Below are 19,436 nucleotides of genomic sequence, written 5' to 3' on the forward strand. Positions count from 1 at the left end.
TTCCATTTGTGGATGGGTCTGCATTTCACATATTGCCCTCCTCAACCACAATCCTGAGGGTTTGCCCAAGAAGAAGAATACATTGTTTTGGTAGTTATTCCAAGATTACTATCTTTGAGGTTCTGTTTCTTAATTTAGTTTCAAAACTCAGAATCCTGACTCTTAGTTATGGGTTTCTTGTAGCTATCCATCTATCACCTATTAAACAATAAAGGCATGATCCCACGGCCTTAGTGTTGCAGCTATTGGGCCTGTGGGTTGACTGAAATGTCAGTTTAATGTCAACTTAGTGATTACTAAAGGAAAAACATGATCAGAGATAATTTCCATTACAATCTTTACTTGAAGATAAATTGCATGCTCCTGATATTGAATGTTAATTATTCACTTGTACAAAATAGTTGCTTTCTTCTGTGGTTTGCAGCACAAAATATCGAGGAGAAATTCTAAACAAGCCCAAGGTCCTGTATATACTTTAACATCTTGGTTGGCATCTGTATTTGCAATAGAGAGAGCTGCTGTTAACCAGTAACTGAGGTATCTAAACATATTGCAGGATAACGGAAAAATATAGTGAGCTGTATTTCATTGACCAAGTAGGACCAGCAGTTTTACATACCACCTAGAGATCTGGAATGTTCAGGATCTCATCCTCACAAAACGAATTATTCTTACAATATATAAACTACACAATGTGATATCTTCAAAACCTACAAAGTCAATTCTTTTGGATAAAATGCATATTTACAGTGAAAATATCCTAGAGTTCACTGTACATGCAAATGAATTTTCAAATGTGAATAATCATATACTTAGAAATCTTGTACATTTAATCATGAATTCTAGTGATATACACTTACACTTGAGTAAAATGCATTTATACACATTAATGATTCTAGCCCACAAAGTAGATTTCCAGTTTGCTATGTTGAGGACTGGTTGCCTGATTTCTGCCCCATCTTTGATGCACTGCTTTTGGCTGGGTTACAAGGTAGTAGGTTCCATCAAATGATGGAATATATGACTAAGAACATAAGGCACAGGAGTAGAGTTAGGCCATTTGGACCATCAAGTCTGCTCTACCATTTGATCATGGCTGATTTATTTTCTCTTCAACCCATTCTGCTGACTTCTGCCTGCAGAATTTGATGCCCTTAATAATCATGCCCTTTCTAATCAAGAACCTATCAAACTCCTCTTTAAACATAACCAATGATTTGGCCTCCACATCCAACCATACCGATGAATTCCACAGATTTATCATCCTCTTGCTAAAGAAATTACTCTGTATTTTGAGACCGTGTCCTCTGGTCCTAGACTCTCCCACAATTGGAAAATCCTCTCTACGTCCACTATATTGAGGCCTTTCAATATTCAGGACATTTCAATGAGACCCCACTAGCCACCTTATTCTAACAGACTCCAGTAAGTACAGGCCCAGAGGCATCAAATGTTCCTTTCATTCCTGGGATCATTCTCACAAACCTCATTTGAACCCTCTCCAATGCCAACACATCCTTTCTTAGATATGGAGCCCAAAACTGCTCATAATCTTTCAACTGTGGTCTGACCAATGCTTCATAAAACTTTAGCTTTACATCCCTGCTTTTGTATTCTATTCTCTTGAAATTAATGTGCAATTACATTTGCAAGCTCACGCTCATACCTATCAGTGTTTATTATTTCAATAGGAACATTTTCTGATCATATTTTTCTGTGGCTAATCCAAGGATGAAAGCGTTAACAACTGTATAGTGATTTGTACCGTGGTTCTTATGTACTTTATAAAGTTAAAATTCTTCAGTTGACATCTGACTTTTAATGTTAGATTCCAGAGTTGAAGAATAAATAGAAAAAAACAGTGAATGCTTTTACTATTTTACAGTATAACAGACATTTATAATTAATCTCCAAGACATGATATTGCTACCTACCCCTATAAGATGAGGTTAGAAGGATTTGAGGAACTGGAGTGAGGAGCTCGATAATGGTAATGGCCTTGAATGGAAATAAGGAAGTGGGAGATAGCTGAGTAAAGCCATTTGTTTTCATAAAAATGTTCTTTGTATTTATATTATTTCCCATGAAAGGTGTATAGGGTGTCCAGGGAGGGGTAGCACCTGTGGTGGCAGGCTTATTGTGCTCTGCGCAAGGGCAGCTCATCCACCTTTAGTCCCCACCTGCCACTCCAAGTAACTGTTTGTATGAGACAGTGGCCACACCCCGGTATACTGTTTTGACAGGTGGGCTAACCCAGGTGAGGGTAGCTAGGAACCTCCAACCCCAATGAGATAGAGATATACCTAACCCAGCAGGCAGAGCCAGTTCCGGCGGACTGGGCAGATGAGATTAGCTACAAGATCCAATGGCCAAGAAGGCGGTGCTGCAATACTTTGTGGAGAGCGAAGGGCATGATAAGGCACAGAAAGCATCATGGCTATCCACTGCAGCTGAGGAAGTCTCCAGTCATGATAATTTTTCGTACCATTGGACCAAGATTTTTGAGGCCAAAAGAATGGAACTGCCCAGTGCAACAGGTTTTTCACTATAAAACTCCTCCTGCACATGTTATGTCATCAATGGAAACAACAGACAACCAACACACACACTTTCCATGAACAAGGGGGAAACAACTAGAAGCCTGATCTTGGCTCTTCTGTTCTTAATACATTACAACCAATGTAGGTGACAGAAATGTTATCAGCTATTGTTGTAGTCATTAACTTGAACATAATTAGGGTCATGATGGGGTTGATGTGGAGAGGATGTTTCCTGTTAGGAGTAAATTTAGAACTAGGGGAATACTTTTCTTCAAAGGGTGGTGCAAGTAGAATTTTTGAATATTTTTAGGGCAGCTAAATTCTTAATAAGCTAATGCTATTTTGTTCATGGACTCCACTGAAAACAAATTAAGTACTATCCAAGGTAATCTCTTACACACTCCCATGTTCTTCACCATTGCAGAACACAAATAAAAGTAGTAGACAAACCCAGAAGCTATACTGAATTTGAGGTTGGCGGTAGTCATTGGAGAAAGAAGCGTGGAATTTGGGTTGTTGGACTGGGATCTGGGTGAGGATACTGAAAGCGTGAATCTGGGTCAGGATAAATGATCATGACTGGGGATGATGAGACGTGAAATGAGTTCCAAGAGGTGAATTAGGGTCAGGAGGTGCAGTTGAGGGGTTGCATTGGAGGATCAAGGGCAGGAAGCAGTGGTTTGGGGCTGGTGAGCAAAGTTTGGTGCCTATTTCCCCTGGGTCTTAAGTTGTGAGGATGGGGAGTTAAAACTGGAATTTGGTACAGTTTTGAGGGTAGCAATCGCTGAGGACAGAAAAGACCAGTAAATTCCACTGAGCATTAACAAAATTTAAACATTTACTGCCTGAAACTTACACAAATCACAGTCTGTACTGAATTCTCATGCAGACACAGTTCAACTTCTCTACAAATTCATTTTCTATGACCACTTTTACAGGAAATTGTAAAAGTTGCTGATTTAGGTTGAGACCCTTGCAATCCAACAGATATCTATAGATGCTACTTGAACCACTGAGTTCTTCTAGAATCATTGATAGGTACTTGATAGTCAGTGTGCTTCTGTGCCCTATGACTGTTCCTTTCCATTTGAAGCCACACGGTACTTTGGCCATCATCGTTGCAGACCTGTCAGTCTTGCGTTAGTTGTAGGGAAGTTACTGGCGAGGATTCTTGGAGATATGATTTATGAGCATTTGGAAAACCATAGCCTAATTAGGGACAGTCAAAGTGGTCTTATGTGGGCCAAGTTATGTCTATTAACTTGATTGGCTTTTTCCGAGGTGACAGAGTAGCACAGTGGATGATGTCCACATGAATTTTAGTGAGGCATTTGACAAGGTCCCTCACAGGAGGCTCATCCAGAATCTATGGTAAATTGGATGCCTGAATTCAGAATTGACTTACCCATGGAAGACGTGGTAGTAGTTGATGGGGCTTATTCTGACTGGAGCTCCATGACTCATGATGTTCTGTACTGTGACCGTTGCTGTTTGTGATTTTATGTAAGTGACCTGGATGAAACTGTAGGTGTAAATGAAAATGTAAATATCATGCAGATGATATGGAAATTGGTGGTGTTGTGGACAGCGTGAATGACTGTCAAAGGATAAGATACAATGGGATATTTACAGTTGCAAATATGGGCAGAGAAATGGCAGATAGCATTTAACCCAACCAATTATGAAGTGTTGTATTTTGAGAGATCTTATGTAAAGAGGCAGTATGGTGTTAATAGTTTTTTTAACAGTGTTTATCTGCAGAGGATCATAGGGTCAAGTCCACAGCTTCCCGAGAGTGGCTACATAGGTTTATAGGGTACTATAAAAGGCATGTGGTATACTTGCTTGTATTAGTCAAGAAATTAACTTCAAGAGTTGCTAAATTATGTTCCAACTTTATAAAACAATCTAGTTGCCCCATTACAGTAAGGATGTTGAGGCTTTGGAGAAGGTGAGGCTTAGCAGGTCTGAATCAGAGGGCAAGTGCTACAAGGAGAAGTTGGACAACCTTGGATTGTTCTGTCTGGAGTAGGGGAGGCTGATAGATAGAGATCTGAGGAGGTTTATAAGATGATGAGAGACATAAAAAGAGTAGATACCCAGTATCTTTTTCCTGGGGTTGAAACGTCTTAAACCAGAGGGTATTCATTTAGGGTCAAATAAGTTGAAAGAAGTGCACAGTAAGTTTTTGTTTTTGCATAGACAGTTGTTGGTTCCTGGATTGAGCTGGATGCAAATATGATAAAGGTGCTCAAGAGGATCTTAGGCACATCAATTTGCATGAAATGGAAGGATATGGACATTATGTAGGCAGAGGGATTAGTTTTGTTGGGCATTTGGTTACTAATTTAATTAATTTGCACAACATTGTGAGCTAAAGGGTCTGCTTCTGTGTTGCACTATTTCATGATCTATTGATTTAATTTTAACCCTAATAGTCTTTCCCTCTATCTTGGGTACCTTATGACTCCTGCTGCACTGTATGAATTCTATCTGGCGTAAGTAGGCAGTGTTTAACAGTTTTGGTTCCTTGGAGGAAGATGGGTAATCTGGTAGGTATGGAGGTAGATGGTAGGAAGATGGAGGAAGATGGGTAATCTGGTAGGTATGTTTCAGCTTGGAAAGTAGAACTGCCATAGCACATGTTACATCAGGATATTGACTTTTTTCCCTTCAGATATGGGAAAAGAGCAAGGATGCCAGCAAGTCTGAAATAGTTGATTTAGGGTGTTTTACCTCACACGTCTGCCTCACTGTTCAGTGAGTTCCTAGATGATCATCTACCCCACCCCACTAAATGGACATTCCTTGATTACCATAATATCCAAAAATCAATCTGTCTTTAGTAAACACACTGACTGAACTTGCTCAGCCCTCTTGGTTAGCAAATTCAAAGATTTACTATCCTCTGGGTAAAGAAATTTCTTCTCGTAATTGAATTGCCAAATCCTTATTTTGATACGGTGGACAACACCCCTCCCCCCCACCCACTGATGTAAATACATCAGCAAGGGGAAATGTGGTCTCTGACTGAACGTGTCCGCCAAGCTCCTTAACAATTTTGTGTGCTTTGATGAAATCACCTCTTGAGAATAAATGCTTATCCTGTTTGCTTAGTCTCTTCTTATGGGGCAGCTCCCAATCCTTTGAACATTCCCACCCCAACTCTTAATTTGTATGTTGTATTCTTTTGAGTCCGAATACTTGAACAGCACTTCCAACATCCTGTTCCACAATTAAGCATATGAATGATCACAAATGCTTTCCACTTACACAGCTATTGAGTGCCCTTTTGAAGCTTCCTTTACTGTAATCCTTGATAGTACACTTGAGATCTTAATCTCATTATTTAAAAATATTTTTCCTATCACATTTTGTTCTTTTACCACTTGTATTTATTCTTTGTTCTTTATATTTTGATCATTCATCCAATAAGGAAAGTTTTTCTTCATCTGTTATCTGTACTCTTCATAGATTTAAATACCATTAACAGATCTTTTGCAATTCCCTATGCCTGAATGAGAAATCACTCTAATGTGATTATATTACAGACTGCTCCCCCTGCCCCAGTAGCCACTGGGACACTGAGGAACAGATTAGAGTGGTTGTTGTGGGTGACTTCAGTTTTCCTCATATAGACCTCCTTAGTGTAAAAGTGTTAGGTACATCCAGGAAGGTTTCAGAAATTGCCATGTAGATATGGAACGTAGTACAGCACTGGAACAGGCTACTTGGCCCATATTGTTGTGCTGAACCAGCTGGAAAGTAAATCAAAAGTACCCAAATACTAAGCCCTCCTTCTACACCATGTCCATATACCTCCATATGCCCATCTCTTAAAAGCATCTAACCTTTGCCACCATACCAGGCAGTGCACTTCAGGCATCCACAACTCACTGAGTAAAAAAAAACTTAACCCTCACATTCCTTTTGGACCTACCCCCTCTCCTTTAATGCATGCCCTCTGGTATTAGACATTTCTACCCTGGCAGAAAGATAATCTCTGTCCACTCTATCTATGCCCCTCATAATTTTATAAGCCTCTATCAGATCCCCCCTCAGCCTCTGATACTCCAGAGAAAACTCCAACCAGAGTTTTATAAAGTTGCAACATAACCTCCTGACTTTTGAATTCAGTGCCTTGACTAATAAAAACATTCCATAAACCTTCTTAACCACATTATCAACCTATGTAGCCACTTTCAAGGAGCTATGAACTTAGATCCCAAGATCTTTCTGCTCAGAAACACTGTTAAGGATCTCACCCTTAACAGTGTACAGTCTACTTATATTTATCCTTGCATTAGAGACAGTCATGTAAGAGGAGTGACCATACTCAACCTGGAGTTGGGAAATGAGCCTGGCCTGGGAACTGGCCTTGAAGTGTGAGAGTAGTTCACGAACAGTGACCACAACAAATCAGGTTTAAAGATAGCTATGCATAAGGATAAGTGTGGTTTGCAGCAAAGTATTTAGATTAGGACAAGTTACAAGAATATATGATGGGAACTAGTGAGAACTAATTGGGAACAGAGTTTTTTAGGCAAGTCAATACCTAACATATGGAGGGTGTTTAAAGACCATCTGTAGAGAGAACAAGACAAGCATGTCTCAGTTAAAAAGAAAGCCAAGGATGGCAAGCTAAGGGAACATTTGATTGTTCAGAGAGGTGTGAATTTAGTCAAGAAGAAAAAGGAAGCATACGTAAGGTTTAGGAAGCTAAATCAAATGGAGCCTTTGAGGATTATAAAGAAGATAAAAGCAAACCAAGAAAGGAATTAGGAGAGGTGGAGGGAAATGAAAAGTCCTTGGCAAACAGGATTAAAGAAAATCCCAAGGTAGTCTATATATACATCAAAGACGAGGTTAACTAGGGAGAGGGCAGGACCACTTAAGGATAAGGGAGGGAACATATGCTTGAAAGTGGAGATGTAGATAAGGTCCTCTTCTGCACTAACATCCAAGCCCTGTCCCAGGGGATAGACTATGAAGCACTGGCGGAGGCGCAGCAGGCAGACGAGGAGATCCCTAGTTACAGGACTGCAGTCTCCGGTTTGCAGCTCCAGGACCTCCCCGTAGGCCCAGGTGAGAGGACCCTACTCTGTGATGTCACCACCGGCCAACCCCACCCCATCGTTCTGGCAGCCTGGCGAGGGCACGTTTTCAACTCCATTCACAACTTAGCGCACCCCTTCATCAGGACAACCGTCCAGATGGTAGCCAACAGGTTCGTTTGGCACGGACTCCGCAAGCAGGTCAGTGAATGGGCCAAAACGTGCATGCACTGCCAAACAGCCACGGTGCAGCAGCACACCAAAGCTCTGCCGCAGCAGTTCCACCCCACCCGCCGGCATTTCAACCACATTCATGTGGCTATCGTGGGCCCCCTGCCAGTGTCGCGAGGAGCGCGGCACCTCCTGACTATCGTGGACCGGTTCACAAGATGGCCAGAGGCGGTCCCGCTCACCGACACCACCTCCGAATCTTGCGCCCCGGCACTGATTGCCACCTGGGTATCTCGCTTTGGTGTACCGGCCCACATAACCTCCAACAGAGGCGCCCAGTTCACCTCCAGCCTGTGGTCAGCTATGGCCAGCCTTTTGGGGACACAGCTGCACCACACAACTGCCTACCACCCACAGTTGAACGGACTAGTGGAGCGTTTCCACCGTCACCTGAAGTCGGCTCTCATGGCCCGCCTGAGAGGACCTAACTGGGTGGACAAGCTTCCCTGGGTCCTGCTCGGAATCCGCACCACGCCCAAAGAGGATCTGCACACGTCGTCGGCCAAGTTGGTGTACGGCGCACCCCTGGTCGTCCCAGGAGAGTTCATACCAGCCCCAAGGGGTCAAGAGGAAGAACCTGCAGCAGTCCTGGGCAGACTACACGAGAGGTTCGGTAACCTGGCCCCCATACCCACTTCACAGCATGGGCAGAACCCGACCTGCGTACCCAAAGACCTGCAAAACTGTAAGTTCGATTTTGTACGACGGGGCGGACATCAGGCACCGCTACAGCGGCTCTACGAGGGGCCGTTTACGGTGATCAGAAACAACGGGTCCACATTCGTGCTGGACATTGGGGGGGACAGAGGAGGTTTTCACAGTGGACCAACTCAAACTGGCCCATGTGGACTTGGCGCAGCCGGTCGAGGTTCAGGTACCGCGGCGCAGAGGCAGACCTCCCAAACAGAGTCCAACCCAGACTGTGGACTTTGGGGGGTGTATCGCCGGTTCTGGGGGGGGGGGGTTATGTGGCGACCCACTTCCCAGCGCACTCGAACCGGCTCACAAAGTGGCGCGCACCGGCATTGAGGCTGGTCCCAAAGAGGGCGCCAGGCCTGCTTCACCAGCAAAGGGAAAAGCCCACGCACAGGACGGGACTGTGAATATGTGCCCCCTGCAGCATTCCTACCCGGGGAGGGTGGGATCAGGAAGGCTTTAAAGCGAGGCCGCAAAGTTTGAATAAACCTCTTTTGCAACTGCAGCTCACCGACTCCGTGTCGTTATTTCAGCACTGCGTGTAGCACACCGCTACAATATCACCAGCAGAGCATTCTAACTGGTTGCATCACCATCTGGTATGGAGAGACCACTGCACAGGTTGAAAACTCAGCCAGCTCCATCATGGGCACTAGCCTCCCCAGCAACATTCCCCCTAATATTTTTCCAACAGCTGTGTGAACCAACAATGCCCTAAGATGGAAATTTTTACACAGCCTGGGAACTGCAAGGCACTTTAACATTAACATTATATAAAATTAAATTCCAGCTGCGAGTCAAAGGTTACGTGTCCAAGACGTTCCAGTTATTGTGTGGCCGCACACCCACGCAGCTTAACGGGAACCGTGTTCTCAGTATTGTGGACATCTACAAAGGCGTCACCTCAAAAAGGTGGCATCCATCAGTAAGGAGCCCCATCCCCCAAGACTTACCCTCTTCACATTGCTCCCCTCATGGAGGAGTTACAGGAGCCTGAAGACACACACTCAGCATTTTAGGAACAGTTTTACCCCTCCACCATTAGGGTTCTGAACAGACAAAGATCCCATGAACACCAGCTATTTTCCCTCTATCTTTGCACTACTTAATGCATTTAATGAAAGATAAACAGTATATATTTCTTACTGTAACTTAGTTTTCCAAGTACAGTCGGCCCTCCTTATTCGCGGGGGATTGGTTCCGAGACCCCCCCCGCGGATACCAAAAAATGCGGATGCTCAAGTCCCGTATTCTCAGTGTGGTGGACATTGGGACCCAGCAGTCAGGCTTTGAATCTGTAGTGTTTCTGTTCACGAAAATAATCACGATCACGATTGAAAATAAGGTGGAAGTAATAAAGCGATCGGAAAGAGGTGAAACGCCATCGGTCATTGGAAAAGTATTAGGCTACAGTCAATCAACCATCGGAACAATTTTAATGGAGCATGTGAAAGGCTCTGCCCCGATGAAAGCTATAATTATTACTAAGCAACGCAGTGGTTTAATTACTGAAATACTTATGTTTTTGAAGTGTTTTATATGCATAGAAAGGTAAAATATGTACTATATACTAAGAAAAACATTTGACTAACTGACGCTAAATAATACCAGATGTACCTGTTCTGACTTCAAATCTGATTTAAAGACAGACTCAGGAATGGAACTCATTCATAACCCGGGAACTGCCTGTACTTTTAAGTCATTTCTAGATTACTTATAATACCTGATACAATGTAAATGCTATGTAAATAGTTGTTATACTGTATTGTTTAGGGAATAATGACAAGAAAAAAATAGTCTGTACGTGCTCAAACAATGAGTGCTGGAGAGAGAACTTCCGGATTTTCTTGATCCGCGGTTGGTTGAATCCACGCATGCAGAACCCGCGGATAAGGAGGGCCGACTGTATTGCACTTTACTGCTGCCACAAAACAACAAATTTCATAACATATGTCAGTGATATTAATTCTGATTCTGGTATTTGGTCATTTCCAGAGGTCCCAGCTTTGCCCCATTTCAACGTTGCTAGTACTGATTAGATACAGCCTGTACTTCCTTTGCAGCTGTATCTGGAAGTAGAAGTCATTGCATGGATCTTTCAAACTTGCTGGAAGCCAAGGGTAATCAGAGATAAGATTTCCCAATGCAGCATCTAGGGCCTTGGTCAATGAAGTAGAAATAAGGAGAGAAGTCTTCCTCCCACAGAATGATAGGAACCCTTCAGAAAAATAGTCAAATAACAATGGTAGCAGTTTTCTGAAAAGGTCAGTGTTGGAATTAAAGCATTCAGCATTTGGAGATATTGCCACACAAAATCAAACCCCATCAACTTACAACTCTGCTACCAGCTTCACAACCTTTCCTTGCAATAAATTCATTCATCTACAATCAGTATTCACATCTAACATTCAAATAGAATAATCCTGGTTCCAGGAACATTGTGAGCAAAGTTGCTGCTAAGAGCTCAAAAGACAAAATACTGAAGGCATTCGCAGGGCTATTTGAAAACCTGTACTATCTGATAAGGGTAGTCCAACCTCAGTCAAACATATGATTGCAGAGAGCCTGGGGCCCTTAAAACCTAGTAAGGAAATACTAACTCAATTTTAATATTTAGTAACCTAAGAATTCTTAGATCTCATCTGATAACTGAGATCTTAGATTCGGGTACGCCACAAGCAGAAACCACCCAATGTCTAAATGATGGCGGTTCAGAGCTTTGCTATACATCAACATATTGTCATCATAACTTAGGATACAAGCTCTCAGACTAACTTTGAGGGTTTCTTAGCACTCCAGTTAATGTGCAGATTATTAGGATCCCTGAGGTAAAATTTAGGTGAGTAGCAGCAGCTCTGCGAAAAACACATTAGAGTTGGCAACCTTCATGTTCGCATACCTGCCACTCTACCAGTGTTGTTTTATTGCCTGTTGGCAGTCAGCCCAATCCTTCTGCTCATACAGTCTGAAAATGCTCTTCCTATGCTGAGAGGTTTGAAAAGTTCATGCTAATGACTGTCTACAGTTTTCAGTACTTCTTACTTGCCATCTTCTAATGCCCTTCCCTTGGGCAACATCAATGGCGTGAAGAGGGGAGACTTGCAGCATGGGCAACTGCCGGTCTTCCATACAACCTTGCCCAGGCTTGCACCCTGGAAACTTTCCAAGGCGCAAATCCATGGTCTATTGAGAATAACGGAGGCCTACACACACACACTTGCCATTTTAAGCCACTGTTGGTACACAGCATTAGGGCAATGAGACAGCAAGCCCAGAAATTCACAAAGGTCATTGGTTGATGTTGTATATTTTTCTTATCATTGCCTGTCTGAAGGGTTGATTTGTTCTGATTCCTTTTACATCAATTATGGTCAAGAGGGCATTGAAATGACGAGCAACAGAGGAAAGGCAAGAAGTTTTGTATTGGAATGTTATTTCCTGAATTTTGAAAGCAAATTCCTTGATTTTGGTCCAGTGACAATGGATGGAGGTACACTTTGCTGAGTCATGATGGCAAAGATAATGTCATTGATTATCAGAAGAAGGTGGCTACACTCGACTGAGAAAGTCATGACCTAGGTTAGTGAACGTTACTTGCAGCTCATCAGCTTTGATCTTGCTAAATATAGGGGTGAGCTGCTTCATTATTTGGTGAACTACTTCATTATGTATGGGTTTCCAAATAGAATTAGGATTTTGTTGAAATTTTATTATCCATTATTTTTTGACTATCTGAATGGTTTGGGAGTCCAGACATTGTTTCCTTTTCCTATTCTTGCATTTTATGTCATGCACATACGTCCTTGTCCCAGATGCTGGCAATGTTTGAGTCTACATTATTGCAAAGTTGCAATATGTAATCTTAAATTTCGATATCTGGTCAGCAGTATGCTACAGAACAGTTTCAGAATTGTCTAGCCAGTGAAATCTTTAAAATACCAGTCTTTTTTTTTGCCATGATGTCCCAAAATGGCTCTTTTTAAGTGGTATTTCAGCAGAGTAAGGGAAATTACAGTGGTATGAGAGAGGAGTTGGCCAAAGTAAATTAGAAGGAACTGCTTGCAGGGATGTCAGCAGAGCAGCAATGGCGTGCTTTTCTGTGTAAAATGAGGAAGGTGCAGGGCATGTGGTTTCCAAAATGAATAAATACTCAAATGACAAAATAGCTGACAATGACATTGGCTGACAAGGGAAGTCAAAGCTACTGTTAAAGAAAAAAAAGGGCATACAACAAAGCAAAAGTAAGTGGGAAGATAGAGGATTGGGAAGTTTTTTAAAAAATCTACAGAAAGCAACTAAAAGAATTAGAAGGGAAAAGATTAAATATGAAAGGAAGCTAGCAAATAATATCAAAATGGATAGCAAAAGCTTTTTCAAGTATGTAAAAAATAAAAGAGAGATGAGAGTGGATACTGGACTGCCAGAAAATGAGGCAGGAGAAATAATAACAGGGGACAAGGAGATGGCAGATGAACTAAATGAGTATTTTGAATCAGTCTTCACCGTGGAAGACACTAGTAGTGTGCCAGATTTTGTAGTGTGTGAAGGAAGAGAAGTGGGTGCATTTCCTATTACAAGGGAAAAAGTGCTCAAAAAGCTGAAAGACCTAAAAGTCACCTGGACCAGATGAACTGCACCCTAGGGTTCTGACAGTGGTGGCATTAGAGATTATGGAGATATTAGAAATGCTCTTTCAAAAAAAATCATTGGACTTTGGCATGGTGCCAGAGGACTGGAAAATTGCAAATGTCACTCCACTCTTTAAGAAAGGAGGAAGGCAGCAGAAAAGAAATTATAGCCTGACCTCAGTGGTTGGGAAGATGTTGGAGTCAATTGTTAAGGATGAGGTGATGGAGTACTTGGTGACACAGGACAAGATAGGAAAAATTCTGCCTGATGAACCTGGTGGAATTCTTTAAGGAGATAACAAGTAGGATAGATAAAGGGGATCCAGCAGATGTTGTATATTTGGACTTTCAGAAGGCCTTTGACAAAGTGCCACACATGAGGCTGCTTACCAAGTTAAGAGCCTGTGGTATTACAGGAAAGTTACTAAGATGGTTAGAGTATTGGCTGACTGGAAGAAGGCAGCAAGTGCGACTAAAAGAATCCTTGTCTGGTTGGCTGCCAGTGACTAGTGGTGTTCTGCAGGGGTTGGTGTTGGGACCACTTCTTTTTATGCTGTATATAAATGATTTAGATGATGGAATAGATGGCTTTATTGCCAAGTTTGCAGATGATACAAAGATTGGTAGAGAGGCATGTAGTGTTGAGGAAACAGATAGGATGCAGAAGGACTTAGATTAGGAGAATAGGCAAGAAAGTGGCAAATGAAATATAATGTTGGAAAATGCATGGTTATGCACTTTGGTAATAGAAATAAATATGCAGACTATTTTCTAAATGGGCAGAAAATCCAGGAATCTAACATGTAGACGGACTTGGGAGTGCTTTTGCAGAACACCCTAAAGGTTAACTTGCAGGTTGAGTTGGTGGTGAGGAGGGCAAATGCCATGTTAGCATTCATTTCAAGAGGTCTAGAGTACAAGAGCAGGGATGTGATGCTGATGCTTTATAAGGCACTGGTGAGGTCTCACCTTGAGTATTATGAATAGCTTTGGGCTCCTCATTGCAGAAGAGCTGTACTGGTGTTGAAGAGGGTCCAGAGGAGGTTTACAAGGATGATTCCAGAAATGAAAGGGTTATCATACGAGGAATGTTTGATGGCTATGGATCTGTACTCAATGAAATTCAGAAGGATGGGGGGGGGGGCATCTCATTGGAACCTTTCAAATATTGAAAGACCTAGACACAGTGGAAGGAATGTTTCCCATGGTAGTAGAGTCTAGGACAAGAGGGCACAGCCTCAGGATGAGGGTGGGGGGGGGGATCCATTCAAAATAGAGATGCTGAGAAATTTCTTTAGCCAAAATTGAATTTGTGAAATTTTTTGTCACGTGCAGCTGTGGAGGCCAGGTCGTGGGGTGTATTTAAGGCAGAGATTGACAGGTTCTTGATTGGAGATGGCATCAAATGTTACGGGGAGAAGGCTGGAAAATGGGGTTGAGGAGGAGAGAAAAAAAAATCAGCCACGATTGAATGGCGGAGCAGACTCGACAGGCCAAATTGCCTAATTCTCCTCCTATGTCTTATGGTCTTGTAAGTGATTTAGAATGTTCCATGTCAGGGTTTTAGGAATACCTGTTGACCAGCAGCATTTTTGGAAAATAAAATCTCTTGTGGCTTCTGCAAATCTTGTAATTCTGGTTTGGCATACTCAATGCCAATGGAATCAATAGGTCTGTGAATTATTGATAAGCCCATGATCTTTGAGAATTCCCATGCTCACTCTGCTAATCTTCCCAATGTGACCACGTGCTGCAGATTGAAAAAGGTTCTGGATAGGGCCCCTGCTTGGAGGCCTTCTCTTTCTTTTAATTTATGCAGACTATTTTCTCTTCATTATGACTTCAGGAACATCTGGAAAAGCTCTCCCTGTCTCACCTCAATAAGTTTAAGTGCACTCCTTCACATTTCTTCAAGATCTCTCAAACTGTGACATTCTCCAAATATCAACTTCCAGCAAACATATACAACTAGCTCTCTTTACAAATCTATCACCTATGAACAGCAAGAATTCATGATCCATTTAAGTAGTAAATGAATCAGTGAATTTTTTCTGCTAAATTTTTTCTCCTTTTATGCTTATTGCATGGTGTTAACTGAGCTGTTAGGGTCCAATTTATAGTCCTTGCATCAAATGAATGTTGCCCAAGGATTGATATCATTCTACTTATCCTCTGTTTATGGGATCTGTAAATGATGGAATCACACTGCCTTCTGAGGTATGGCAGATAAGGCAAATTGTGCTAAAATTCATGAATGAAACTTCAGCCAAATCAACTGGTGCAGTGGAGAACAAATTTGTGATTTTGATTTCTAAGAAATCTGGGTGAGGCAATTAACTAAACAACTAACCTGCTCATTAATTGAATTCATTAAATCAGAATCAAGTTTAGTTTTCAATGGCATGAAACCTCTTTGGCTAGAGGTTTTGACATGTTGCTTTCCATTTGAATTATCTGGGTCGATGTACTTACCAGCAGTGTCTGCTGTGACCAATGTTTTCTCTATTGTTATTTATAAATTCTTTGGCTGGAATGTTACAAATTGAAAAAAAAAGTACACTAGAAGAACTTGCCAACATCTCAGCATCTCGTTTTTATATGAAGCCAGTGGTGTATCTAGGGCATGGCAGGTGCCCTGGGCACCACTGAGCAGTTTCTATTAAAGCCAGACAAGCCATCCTCGGATAGTGAAAGAAGAATTTTTCTCAGATGTATGATCTGTCTTTGATTATCATGGGTGAGAAGCTCTAGGATGGCCTTATTTCAGAACATGGTGTAAGAAGACCATGAAACGTTTCTTCACGAAGAAGGGAAGTGGAGCTGAAGGATGGAAGAGATGAAAGTTGGAGGCAGATGAAGCCAAGAAGTTGAGCAAGTTCTTCATGCCCTTCTTTGAAAAGCCTGGAACAAGTAGTTCGACACGTTGCATGGAGTCGCCTGCACCTGCTACAAGTTTGTTAGAATCTGAAGGTGGATCAAGTACAAATGCATCACAAGCTGAGGAGGAAGTCAAGTCAGATAAATCCAAGTAAGATGAGATTAAGAGTGAGGCTGCCACAGAAAACATGGACATGACAGGGGAAAGACGATGGCAGTGGTGATGTTGAGTTTATTGACGAGATTTTACCTGACAAGATTGAACCTGTTGACACTAAACCTAGTGAACTGGATGGTGTCAAACAGCCTCAAACTGTCATACCAGAAGTGATTGAACAGCATGACATTGGACTTCTGAAGTTCGACGAGGATACTGGGAAAACAATTCTGCCTGACATGTTGAGAAATAATAAAGCTGGGTTCGAAGTATTTCCAGAACAGTGAGGGGCCTTTCCTACCAACAAATAACCGCTCAATGAACAAAACTTGGTTCAAGAGGAAATTGGGAAATGGTCATGGTGAGGAACTGACTCGCCCATGCTGGTCTATTCCCCTTCTAAAAAGTCTGCATTTTGTATCTGTTGTCTTCTCTATTCCCTGTCAGACCATCAATCCTCATTAGAGCAGGAAGGTAGATTCAACTAGTGGAAAGCACCTGAAAGGATTAGTGCTCACAAAAATGTCAAGAATCATCGGGAATGCCTCACACATTTCAAAGAAATGGAAAGGAATTTAGCTGGAAACAGAGGAGTTATTGACGCAGTATTTCAGTCACAGATTGAGAAGGAAAAGCAGAAGTGGTGTGATATCTTGACGAGAATCCTTCACTGCATAAAATTCCTTGCGACTCAAAACCTGGCTTTGCGAGGACACAGGGAGTCACTTCAGCTAGACGATGACTCCAATGTGGGAAATTTCCTTGGCTTACTGAAACTACTGGCCATCTTTGACCCTGTCATAAAAGAACACCTCAATCATTTGGAAATTCTTATCTTTCACCAGGTAACCAGAATGAATTCATCCACATGATGGCATCCACTGTTTGCCAGAGTTTACTGAGAAGCATTCGTAAAGCCAAGTACAATGGTCTCATGTTCGACTCAATTCCTGATCAGGCACACCATGAGCAGATGTCAGAAGCAGTGAGGTACATGGAAGTTGATTTTGAGAGGAAAACAGTCCGTGTTAGAGAGTCCCTCCTTCCTTCCTTCCAGATAGCCAGACGGATGCTGAGAGCTTGGTTGAAGACATCTTGAAACAGCTAGAGAAGGACGAAATGGAGCTACAAGATTGTCAGTCACAGTGTTATGACAATGCCGCTGTGAAGGCTGGACACAGAAGTGGCATTCATCAAAGAATAAGTGAGAAAAACAACCTGGCAGTGTTTGCAAAATGCAACAATCACTCACTCAACTTGGTGGGTGTACATACAGCCAAGCAGGATACAATGATGGTCACATTTTTTGGAACCATCAAAGCTCTCTAAGTGTTTTTCTCTCGTTCAACACAGCACTGGGAAAAACTCAAAAACACCGTGCCTGTGGTTGTTAATTTGGAGTCCAAAACCAGGTGGAGTGTAAGGACAGAAGCAGTGAAGTCCGTCAACAAGTACCTTGAGGAGATACTTCAAGTTCTCCAGGACATGATAGACAATGAAAATGAGACCAGTGAAACAAGAAGTGACACAAGGCAGCTGTACAACTGCATGTTGAGTTATGATTTTCTGATTTTGCTAGGATTTTGGAACAAAGTACTCATTCACATTGACCATATTCAAAAGAGGCTGCAGGATCCTAGCATGAACTTCCACGATGCTGCCCTGTATTTCAAAGCCCTCTGAGATCATTTTTATGATGAAAGAGAAGTGTTGGTCAGTGAGTCATTCAGAGGAGGAGTAACTAAAGAAAATAGTAACGACAGTAACGACCTAAAGAAAATCTGAGTGAATTGTACAGCTCTGATGTTGATGTACAGCAGCTATATGAAGAAATTTTGGATTGCAGAATGTTGCTATCAAGGCGGGTCAACACGAAAATATCAAGACCTGAAGAGCTTCTTGAATTTGTTGTTCAGTATGGAGATCTTCTCCAATCTTCGCATTGCTATTCAGATCATCACAGTTTCCATCGCCAGTTGTGAGAGATCATTCAGCAAGTTAAACTAATACGTTTGTATTTGAGAGCCTCCATGGGTCAAGGCAGACTCTGTGATCTTGCTCTGCTGAGTGTAGAAAGAGAAGAAACTGAAAAAACTGACTTTGATCACATCATAGACCAATTTGCATCAATGAAAGCAAGGAAGGTGCAGTTATAATTTTCATGTAGTGCCATTATTTGCTGATTAAAAGATTAATGAGCTTGACTTGTATTTTTGAGCTGATATTATGGTAACGTTATCTAAAAGATGCGTGTCAAGATTTTGGATAGGGGCAAAATTTTAGTGCTTGCCATAGGCGCTATTTTCTGTAGATATGCCTCTGTATGAAGACTATGGTTAAAGTCCTTTGGTGGACTTGGCTACCACTGCCACAAAAGAGGTTTTGGCAAAATTTAATGGTGACGTATTTTATATCCAGCCATTTATCTTCTTGATTTGCTATTCTAGCTGAACATCTTACTAGGTCTCCTTTGCACTTTGCCAGAATGTTGCCATTCAGGATTCCAGCAAGTCAATTGAAATGCACACTCAGTCGACACTTTAAAGTGGCCACTGAGTGTATATTTGTAGCTTCTGCTGCTGTAGCCTATCCACCTCAACGTTTGACGTATTGTACATTCAGAAATGCTCTTCTGCCCATCACTGTTGTAATGCATGGTTATTTGAGTTACTATCATCTACCTGTCAGTTTGAACCAGTGTGGCTATCCTGCTCTGACCTATCTCAATAACAAGGCATTTTTGCCCACAGAACTACAGCTCACTGGATTTTTTCTTCTTTTGTTTTTCACATGATTCTTTATAAACTCTAGAGAATGTTGTGCTTGAAAATCTTAAGACATCAGCAGGTTCTGAGATACTCAAACCGCCATGTCAAAGTCACTTAGATCACATTTCTTCCCCATTCTGTACTGTTTATACTGAGGCCCTGTTTTGTTACCGTGCCCTCAAATGTCTAAAATTTTAACTGAGATTGCTAAGAAGCATCCATACATGTATATTTACAGAAATGAGGGAGTCCTCTGAATGTGTATTTGCAATGCGGAAAACATTAGTTTGCCATGTTTTTGATCAATGAGCTCAAGTTGTGCCACACAGTAATGTCCAGTCATTCCAACTGAGATAAATTTAGTGCTGACCAAAGAATGCAGTATTATCACTATCTGGCAACTTATCCAAAGAGATCATGGTTTATAATTTTCCACCCAAAAGATATTTATCATAACAAGCAGATACTAATCAGCATTTACTAGA

At 41.8% G+C, this 19,436-nt stretch overlaps 1 protein-coding gene across 1 annotated transcript in view; it reads right to left on the bottom strand.

Annotated features, from left to right (window-relative positions):
• Positions 1-384: 384 nt before the first annotated feature.
• Positions 385-19,436, bottom strand: part of LOC140740961 (uncharacterized) — a 42,908-nt gene continuing 23,856 nt past the window's right edge. The window contains exon 5 of the mRNA XM_073070602.1: positions 385-494. Within this exon, the coding sequence (XP_072926703.1) occupies positions 385-494 (110 nt within the window). The remainder of the gene's footprint in view (positions 495-19,436) is intronic.

This window comes from Hemitrygon akajei, chromosome 17, assembly GCF_048418815.1.
Source record: "Hemitrygon akajei chromosome 17, sHemAka1.3, whole genome shotgun sequence".
In the NCBI taxonomy this organism is placed as follows: Eukaryota; Metazoa; Chordata; class Chondrichthyes; order Myliobatiformes; family Dasyatidae; genus Hemitrygon; species Hemitrygon akajei.